This window comes from Mandrillus leucophaeus, unplaced genomic scaffold (genome assembly GCF_000951045.1).
Source record: "Mandrillus leucophaeus isolate KB7577 unplaced genomic scaffold, Mleu.le_1.0 Scaffold1220, whole genome shotgun sequence".
NCBI lineage: Eukaryota > Metazoa > Chordata > Mammalia > Primates > Cercopithecidae > Mandrillus > Mandrillus leucophaeus.
The window spans coordinates 244,602-255,530 of record NW_012100544.1 but is presented as its reverse complement, the minus strand read 5'-3'; the positions used below and the strand labels follow the sequence as shown (position 1 = coordinate 255,530).

At 39.5% G+C, this 10,929-nt stretch overlaps 1 protein-coding gene across 1 annotated transcript in view; it reads right to left on the bottom strand.

Annotated features, from left to right (window-relative positions):
* Positions 1–2,525: 2,525 nt before the first annotated feature.
* Positions 2,526–10,929, bottom strand: part of LSAMP (limbic system-associated membrane protein) — a 236,872-nt gene continuing 228,468 nt past the window's right edge. Inside the window, exons 8-9 of the mRNA XM_011971454.1 lie at positions 9,160–9,192; positions 2,526–2,645 (exon numbers count right to left, since the gene is read on the bottom strand). Coding sequence (XP_011826844.1) covers positions 2,548–2,645; positions 9,160–9,192 — 131 coding nt within the window. The 3' untranslated portion in view covers positions 2,526–2,547. The remainder of the gene's footprint in view (positions 2,646–9,159; positions 9,193–10,929) is intronic.

The following is a 10,929-nucleotide window of genomic DNA, read 5'->3' as shown; positions in this document are numbered from 1 at the left end:
GCGTGTGACTGCCTCTTCAATTTATGGGGAATGCTTATTATTAAAGATGATACCCTTTATTCTTGAACTAAGAAGACCAAACTGTTAAGAGAAATACCTGATTGTCAATAAATTGATGCTGCATAGGAATATGGCTCACCTTCCCTATATTTTACTAGCTACCTTCTTGGTTGAGAATTTGTTTTCTCCCCTATGTCAGAATCTGCTATAAACACTCTTAACTATCCCCAAGCTGAATTTTTCCTTGTTTCAAGTCTAAACTGCCAAATCATGAAAGAAGGCTGTGATAAGCTTCTAAAACAAACAATACAATCCCTTAGAAGAAATTAACAATGCTACTTAGATCTTTCTCCCTCCTTCCTTCCTTTTTCCTCCCTCCCTCCCTCCCTCCCTCCTTCCCTCCCTCCCTTCTTTCTTTCCTTCCTTCCTTCCTTCCTTCCTTCTTTTCCAGTTACAAAGTTTCTCATTTTATATCATGTAACAGCTATTTACAAGGTTCCAACTTAACGACAAACCATATTTGGCTCTACAAGATTACATTCAAATATAATCTCAAAATAATCCTCTGTCCTCTCATGAACTGAACCACTTTCAATGCCTACTATTGTGTGAGAGCAAGGGTTGCTTTTCTGACAAAGATATCTACATGCAGAGAGCCAGCTCTCTCTGCAAGACATTTCCTAAGAAATCCTTCTGGTGATGTGGTAACACCAAGCTTTGTGGTACTCATAAAATTCCTGTCCAAATTTATTACAAGTTGCCCAGCAATTTTGGTTAAGGACCTAGATCACATTTCAGTGTTAATGTCAAGATGACTCTTACAGATATAAATTTAAATAGATCAGGGAAGGTGAATATCATGCAATTTTTAGCACCCTGGCATAGGATAACAGTGGACCACCATGAACAGTGGTGCTGCAAACACCATCAGTGAAACAGAACAGGGATTATGCAGGCAACCAAATAAAATGTTAACCTAGAACACTGGGAAAAACATCTGCAGAGGAGCATAAGGAGTGGACTGCTTTTCATTATGGCCAATGCTCTGTATTAGAGCTCTGACAGTATCTCCAGAATACGGTAGGAGCCTGGGCATCTGTTGACTTTTTCTGCCTTGCTCACTTTCACTGTGTTTTATCTGAAATAGGAAACAATCTCTGCTCAGGTGAATTCATGGGACAAATGTTATTTGAAGATTAGGGAGGAGGTAAAACAGGGCTGCTTAGGATCTCCAAGTGGTTCATCATTCCTCCACTGGGAGTTGACACTTGGAGACCTTCCTGTTTCTGGGGATTTACTCAACACATGCTGCTCATTTTCACAGCAGAGCAGGGCCCACCCTGTTAAAAGCCAGGAAATATATGAATCCCTCAGACTCATGAAACGAGAGTAAAATCTGAAATTTTCCCTCCTAGGGCAGCTCATCCATGTCATAATTCCTTATATTGTTTGCTTACCCCATCGATAGTAGGCACTTTCATTTACAGTGATATTCTGAGTGACTCCCCACTCGGTTCTGATGATGGGACTAGGAGGAATATGGGGTCCTCCCCTTGGAAGGGGCACAGCTTGGTTTGAATACACACTGATGCCATGTGACAGCCATGGATGAGAGGAGGACTCTGCTCCTTGCCTCTTTCCCCGCCATCTCCCCCAGCAACTTGTTACAGCCGCATCTCACAATTACAATGCAGGACAGTATCTACAGCACAATGAGTCTATGTACACATGGACCATTCCCTTGGCATGCTTTAGAGAGAGACACACACACACGCTCACACACATGTACACCCACATGAGAGCGAAAGACTTGAGCACACACGCACAGTGGAGAAAATTAAAATGACACTTCCTAGCATTTGCGGCATGACTAGTGCTCCGGGGAGGGAGTGGGGGTGAGGAGAGGTGAGGGAGGAAAGGTGGGTAAAAAGGGAGTATCTAGGGTGGGTGTGGGGGAGATAGAACACACTGGAGGGAGAGGGGATATCTCTAAAGTTGGAGAGATAGTGGAGGAAGGAAAGCCAGAGAAAGGCTCAACATAAGATTCCATTGATAGTCTGAAGTGGCTACAAGTCAGCTCAAATGAAAAACAGAATTAAAAGGTTATGGAAATATAAACACCAAAGGCAAGACCTTATTTTTTTCCCCACAGATGAAAAAAGATGAAGGAAGGAAGGATAAAGTGTGTGTTGGGGGCTTAATATCCATCTGGTTCTTCTCTTATTTTTACAGCATCTGGATGTCCTTAGTGTAGTGTAGTCTTTACACAGCATACATTTGCTTAGTAGATATAAACATATCCTGGTAGAACCTTCTCCATCCTGAATGATACATAAATTTTTAATGATGGACTGTAAAATTATTTTAAATGTTGCATTTTCTTCTTCATTTTCTTATTTCCCCCTTCATGTATAAACACACAAAGTTGTGAAATAAACGGTCTCCCCTCATCTCTCTCTCTCTCTCTGTGTCTCTCTCTCTCTCTCTCTGTATTCTGTGTGACGCATTTTTGTGTGTTTTTTAAATTATTTTTAAATTTTTATTCTATTAACATTTGCTGAGAAGGCAGAGCAGAGATGCTGCCAGCAGCCACAGTGGTACGGCCAGACTGATGGATCCATTTATTCCTCTCACCGACCCAGGTCCTGCAGAGCAAAAAAGGAGAGAGAGAGAAAGAGAATGAGTTACATGGGCCCACTCTGTGTTACAGCTGACTGCTGACGGAATCAGAGGTAAGACCTAGCCGGGTACTAGCGTCTCAAAGTAACTGACTTACGTGCAGCCCAAGAAAGGCTCAAAACCTTCCTAAATCCTTCTCCTCCTCAGGCTACAAGTATCCTAAGGGGCATCATTGGCTGAAACATTTCTAAATACAAAATGCTCTTGCCAGATAAGTCGTTCAACTGGCTATCACTAATGTGTCTCATGGTGCAGCAGGCTCCGGTTCACCCAGCCTCCTCCTGTTGGCCCTGCCCTCAGTAGTCCTCTGGTGCCAGCACTCATTAAGGTTCTAAGCATTGGTAAGGGTCCTTCAGCAGTCACACATGGGTCTTCTGGCCAATTCATCACAGCATCTCCACCAATAAAGCATGGAACCAAACCATGACTCCCTCTGTCCCCGGGGAGAGGCAGCCATCACTTATTTGCTAATGGGGAGGGGAACTGTTTTAAAGTAATGCTTATGGCGAGATGGTACCTTAGCAAGGGATAAAATAAGTCAATACATCTTAAAATCTTAAGAGGCAGCAAAGGATCACCTCCTCCAAACTCTTCATTTGTCACTTTAAAAATCAAAAACAAAAACAAAGACGATAACAACAACAACAAAAATAAACAAACACACCTAGAGAGGTTGAGAGGCAAGTCCCAACCATGAGCAGAACTGAGATTTGAACTCACCCAGATTAACCTGGAATGGCAATCCATGTTTCCTGCTGCCATCTAAGTCTTCCCAATGTGGACACAATTTGGGGGATGTGGGTGTGGGTCTGAGAGGGGAAATAGGATGGATAGGCAGCTGGAGAAGGGGCTTGTGTGTTCATAAAAGAGAGGATTGGGGAGGAGGCAATCAGTGGTCTGGCAGAAGAGCTTATCATCTGTGCTTTGCTTGTTCCACTTTTCTCCTTTTGTATAGTTCTGCTCATACTCCATTAAAGCAAAAAAAATAGTATTTTTCACTACAGGGACTTTTGGATTTAAGACTACATACTTAAACAATGATGTTCAAAAGAGAAACTTGTGTGACTGTAATTGTCAGTCACTTTAAAATTTTGAGGGTGCATATGCAGATGGATTATGTGTGAGTGAGTGTGTGTGTGTGTGTGAGAAACTATGATGGTTTGCAGGTATGATGGAAGCATCCCCTGGTACGTGAATTTTTCCAAAACTGTTTACAAACATACCCAATCGGAGATAGGATAACAGGGAAAAATGCCAAATTCCATGGTCTCCTAATCTATGCTTTATGTAAATAATAAAAGTAACAACAACAATAAAAACAAAACCACAAACACTTATACAGCACTTACAACACGATTTTGTCACACCTGCCCTATAAATATAAGCACACAACCATGCTATAAGGTGGATACTATGATGAAACCTGTTTTACGGTGAAATGATCGAGGCACAGGGAGGTTGGATCCACTGTACAAGTTTACACAACTTGCAAGTAGAGGAACTGGGTTTTTTTTTTTTTTTTTGAGACGGAGTCTCGCTCTGTCGCCCAGGCTGGAGTACAGTGGCCGGATCTCAGCTCACTGCAAGCTCCGCCTCCCGGGTTCACGCCATTCTCCGGCCTCAGCCTCCCGAGTAGCTGGGACTACAGGCGCCCGCCACCTCGCCCGGCTAGTTTTTTGTATTTTTTAGTAGAGACGGGGTTTCACCGTGTTAGCCAGGATGGTCTCGATCTCCTGACCTCGTGATCCGCCCGTCTCGGCCTCCCAAAGTGATGGGATTACAGGCTTGAGCCACCGCGCCCGGCCGGAACTGGGGTTTTTACCCAGGTATCTAGCTCCAGAGTCTTTGCCTGTCACTACTACACAGTAAAGGGGTACCTGTAAGTCTTCTGTCAACATTCAGCAAATTAAACTTGGGTTTGATTAAAATGGCCAGCACAAACAAAAACAAGGAGACAACTATTATCGTTGCAAAGAAGATTTTTGATAGGAGGGTTTTGACTGGAATACCTTCTTGAGAATATTAAAAACATCACCTAATATAAAAATATGAACATATACAAACTTTGATCAGCATACAGTATAAAATGAGCTTTATTACGTGTAAATCTATGGAAACACAGAATAGAGATTCGATGAATTAATTATCTAATTTTCTGAATTGTTATAGGATCATATTAACAAAAGACACCTTAGCTACCTTCAGGTTCATGCATTTATTTCATGAGGAATTAAGTTCAATGAGATGCTGTATCTTGCATGAAAGCACCCGATTAGTAATTGTTGCCCGGGGCTTCATTCAAGTGTCTTAAGTCAGCTCAAGGCCTTTCCTAATCTACTTCTATGTCTCCTGCTCCCACCCTTTTTGGACTTTTGGGACCTTCAAGCTTTCTTAGTGGCAACTTCCCCCAGGGCTTTTGGGCTGGTAGGAATGTTACTTTCCTAACCTTTTAGTCTCTCTATGTACACTAGATGGCAAGAGCTCCTTGGCAGGTTTGGTTGTATTTGTGTATTGATGAGGTTTTCAAAACAGAGAAAAACTACACAAAAATTAAAGCCATAGAGGGTTAGGCAAAAAATACTTGTGTTTGCACCAGAGATAGTGTAAAACAAGAGGTTTTCAGAAAGAGTCCAGTTCTGCTGATTGCCTTAATCTCATTTTTGGTGCAAGGACAGGCTAGATTATCTTGTAGACATCCTGGAGCTGAGTGATATCTTGGCAAGGTTAAGACTAATCTTATCATTTATTTGACGGTGGTAAGTATTCTAGAAAGCCAAAATTCCATTATTGAAAAATATATTACAGAATAAATGAACCTAGATAAACACATTCACATATAACATTCTTGATAATACATGTATACATACACATACAAAGTATATATGTTATATACTTATATATACACATGATATGCACACATATTATTGATCTTTTACAAATAATTCAGAATTAACTGCTATTTTCACATGCTATTCTACGTTATAATGGGGAATCCCAGTATAACTATGTTAATAATCTTTAATTTTATCTTTTATAATATTATTATATACAGTCATGTGCTACATTATATTTCAGTCAAAGATGAATCATGTATACAAAGCCTATAAAGTTATAGCACTGCATTTTTACTATACCTTTGCTATGTCTAGATAAGTTTATATACACAAATACTTACCATTGCCCATAGTATTCGCTATAGTAACATGCTTACACATTTTTAGCCTGGGAGTAGGCTATACCATATATACTAGGTGTGTAGTAAGCTATACCATCAAGGTTTGTGTAAGTATATTCTGTGACGCTCACAAGAATGAATTCACATAATACTGCATTTCTCAGAATGTATCCCAGTCATTAAGTGATGTACAAGTATATTTGAAACTTACTTTGTGCATCAGTTAAAGATATCTTCATCTCTATCAATTATTATTTATTAAGTGCTCTCATATAGCTATTCAGTCTACTTATATGACTTACTCCTTTCATAATTGGGTTTGAGAGTAAATAAATAGGCTTAAAAATACAAGGGTAAATGGGTGGTAGTTGGGAAATCATCACAAGTGTGTATGCAATTATAGATATATGTGACTGCATAGGAGACTACTTCAGTTATGGCTATTTCAGGGAAGAATAATCAGCAAAATCATTAATTATGTTTTACTTCAGAGTTATGAAATTTCTGCTTATTTGTGGAAATGCAAATGATAAATCTTATTTCCCACACCAGATGGCCAAGCTCAGCAAGTGCTTTCATATACTGACAGATAAAATGAAAGCAAGAGTCTGCAAACATAAATTAGCCTTAAGAATAGATGGGCAAATAGAACCACAATTCAAAAATTTGCGACGTGTTTTTCATATAACAGACAAAAATCATATTTTAGTCTCTAACCACATTGTATATGCGTGTTATATATGTGCACACCCACTAATATATGTGGTATCTGGTAAACAGTTAGTAAATTGCATTATTACTAATCCAAATGCAGAAGTTTGGATTACAGAAAGAGATGAAATACCAACCTGAGTCAAAGGCATTGATTTGTGAATTGGGTCAAGGTTTTAAATGTTGACTTTAAGGAGCAAAATTCAGCTGCAGCAGGACTGCAAATCGTAAGTCAACATGCCAGGTCAAGGTTCTCGACCCCAAGGTGGATTAAGTGAGATTCTGTGTCCAGGTGAACGCTGGACTGCACTTTCCCATAACAATGAAGGGGAATTTGTGATTAAGGGCGAGATTGATAAAACATTCCGAAATTGAGGGATATGAGAATTTTTCGGCAAGTCTCTAGACTATACATTTCATTCAGGATCTGGAGCCAATTGATTTGTCTTTCAGTAACATCTCAAGGAAAGGACCAGATGATTTTTCAACACCTATTTAAGAAAGCGTATGCTTAGAGACACTTTGTAATTCAAATCTGGTCAACAGTTTTCTGTTGCTCCTCCTGAGAGCCCATTTCTTGGATGTAGGACTAAATTCATTCAAAGGGGTTGTTAATTATGCTCTCAGTGATCCTTGGGTATTCCTTTCAGCCACTAAGAAATCATAGATAAATCATAATTTTATTCCAGTTCGTAGTTCAGCCATACGAGAAAAAAAAGCTAGAGGAGTTAAAGTTTGAATTCTCTCAGAATTATTAAGGGCTGATTGAGTGACTGAAAATAGAACAAAATTCTAAACAATTTGTAAAACACTTGTTTAACAAAGGAGAACACGAATCTACAAAGTCTCCTATGAATCTGCCTCCCGTAACATCTAGCGCAGCCGACTAAGGCATGCTCGCATCCTGGGAAGACATATTTAAAAGGAAGCCTGATAAAATTGACTTTGGTGCCACCTACTGTCCATTTTCTGCCAGTACAGCTTCCTCTGGGTGAATGAGGATTAAAGCTCAGACTGCAGCAAATTAGAGGAGAGGAAATACGGTAGTCCTCCCTTAACAGTGGCTTTGTTTTCTGCCGTTTCACTTACCTGAGGTACATACAGTATAATAAGATATTCAGAGAGACGGAGAAAGAGAGAGATAACGTTCACATAACTTTTATTACAGTATATTGTTAGAATTGTTTTATTATTATTGTAGTTAATCCCTTACTGGGCCTAATTTATAAATTAAACTTCATCATAGATATGTATATAAAAACACATAGTGTGTATAGGTAGGGTTCTGTACTATCTGCAGTTTCAGATATCCACTGGGGTCCTGAGGCCATATCCCCTGCGGATAAGGGGGAACTACTATGTCGATGTTTTCTTTGAGTAATGGGTCTTAAAATCAATACAATGTGAGCTCTTACTACATTTTCTTTAGCTCTTTATGCATTTTCTCTACTCTCTATAAAGTGAGATTTTGGGTAACACTCTCACAGTAAAGTCAGAATCATCACATCTTTTTCATCAACACAGCAGCAAGTATTTTGGCATACAATTTTTTAAAATTTTAGTCTAATACGTAGAACTTCTGGTGACACTGGCAGTTTATCTTGTCTTTGAAATAAAAAAAAAAAAAGCTATGCCCTATTTCTTCAACCACATATCAAATCCATAATGTATCACATATAATACTAGCCACTTAAGATTAAAACATAATTGGTAATCGTGGCATTGGGAAGTAAAGAAGGGCTGAAAGGGACAATATTTTATGCCTTCTTGAAGGCCTCAAATGATCCTGTTTCCAAGTACATATTCATGGCCGCCTCTTCCCTGTTGCCTTCAGGGAGGACCTTGCAGCACTGACCATAAACACGGTGCTGGCCCTTTCTTGGGAGTAAGCAACAAAGTGTCCATAATCTCTGTGGCTCTTGATCACGGGTGGACATAAGTTCCACAAGAATAGGTTTCCACAATTGAGAGTGATCTTGGTTGTCTCACCCCTCTGACACTCACAGAGGAAGATGCCTTCATATGAGACAATTATAATCATGTAGGTGACCTTCAGGAAGTGAAGAGGGTGGGGTCTGGCCACATAGGTGCCTCTGTGGCTCTGGTCTGGAGATAGACACTGTTAGGGACTATGATTTATTGGACTTGTAAAGACAGCACCTCAGAATTAGTAACTACTTGCATTTTAGGGTCTGTTTTATGACGTCAACAAGTGAATGTAAATTAGGCTCTGCATCTCTTCTGAGAGCCCTGTTACTGGGCAATGAGCATTTCCAAAATTGCAGCTCTGTCAGAATGAACCATGAATACTTAAGAAAGGGAAGGTAGGAACAGGGAGTAGGGGAAAGCGTAACTTGCTCTGTTTCAGGGATTTAAAAATAAATTACTGTCAAGAGCAATGTAAGGGTCATGGGTTTGATCAGGAACTATTTGTAAATGAAAAAGTTCACAATTTGGAAAAAATAATGCCAGTTGTGTTAAGGAAATCGTTATTACAAATTATTCCACTGAAACTCAAGTATATAAGACAACAATATATTGCTGTGAAACCTTAATTTTGACATATGAAAGGTAACCAAAAATAAGAACCATACCTTTTTGCTTGAAGTGCACGGTGGTACCAATTTCTAAAATAAGAAACATTAAGCAAAACAAAAACAAAAACAAATAAAAAATCTTTATCAATTAAGAAGAAACACAAAGGTAGTCTGATACTCTCCACTGAAAGGAGAATAAGAGAAAAGGAGGAAAGAACATTTTAATAGGAAAGAACATTGGTAGAGACAGAAAGAAAGGCAAATGGAAAGAGACTGTTTTATTGGAACAGATATTGTGCAGTTGGAGGTGGCAAAAATAATTTGCAGCTTCAAATACCTGATGCTACATTGTATGCATGTAGACAGGTTCAAGAACTCTGAGTATGGAATGTAAAGGTACTCTTGACTGCAATTCAGTGGAACAATAGAATGTGTCTGATCCATAACCTCGTCCTACCATTTTGCAGTGGTTTATTCCACTCAAGCCAACTGCCCGTCCTGCTCTTCTTCCAACAGATCAAATCTATTCCAACTTAAAACCTTCACAGTCGTTTTTCATTTGCTTGGAATATTCTTCCCCTAGATCTTTGTATTGATCACTTAGTCACTTCCTTCAGATTTCTGCCGAAATGACACCAACTTGCAAAGGACTCCTCTCACCATCTTGTTAAAAATAGCATTTTCTGTTATTTTCTCTCTTCCTTTACCCTGCTTTACTAATCTACATAGCACTTACCTCTAACCTGACATCATGTTATGTGTATACTTTTTGCCTGTTTATAGTTTATCTTCTCCATTAGAATATACGCGCCATGAGGGCAGCAACTGTGTATGCCTTCTCAAATACTGTATCCCTAGTGCTTAGATTAGAGTTTGGCAGGTAGTGGATATTCAATAAATATTTGTTTAATTTATAAATAAGTCTCAGGGTCGGAAGAGCTCAGGTAGGTTAAATATTTGGTTTCTCTTTTAAGTATCTTTATCAAGTAAACCACAATGCTCTTAGGTCTTTAGAAGCAAGCATGTCAAATTTCTATAGGATACCACTTTGAAGCTCAGGAACAACTTAGTGGGTGCTCAGATAGAAGAGCCCAAACTGCTGGTGGAATACAGAACCTGTCTTTTGTCCTTCAAGCCCATCACTTCCAGTTATTTCTATTTAACAAATGCAACATGCTGCAAATCCATACAGAAAGATGGAGTAAGAATTCTCCTCTCCTAGCAGAAGCCAGCACTCACCCTGGAAGTGAAGCCAGGTTCTATTAATACATGAAACAATAGTCTCCAGCTGTTGTCTCTAGTCGTTCTGTATGTGTCTCATCATCTAACCACTGCTGTTTTAAGTTGTATATTAAACATACTGCCACTTGCTTCCTTTCATAATACCAGCTTAGACATCTTTTCTTTTGGATCTACATATTGCATTAAAAAATATTGAAAGGCAGTGTGGAGAATGTGGAAAACATGAGGAAACTGAGGCCCAAAGAGGTCATTTGCAAAGTGAGAGGCAAAGCTGAGACTGAAATTTAGGGCTCCCACTTCTCTAGACAGAACCTAGCCCATTATTCCACAATACCCCTTCAGCAGTTTTTGTGAAAGCAATGCCTGTATGACTCAAGAGGTATCACTGGGACATTTAAATGATTCAATACTGGCTGGAAAGGCACGACTTTTGTGCAAAGTGCAACTTTCCTTCTTTCTTGCATTAAGCCTCATAGCTTATTATGATAAGAATTTTTTTTGGCTGGGCGCGGTGGCTCAAGCCTGTAATCCCAGCACTTTGGGAGGCCGAGGCGGGTGGATCACGAGGTCAGGAGATCGAGACCA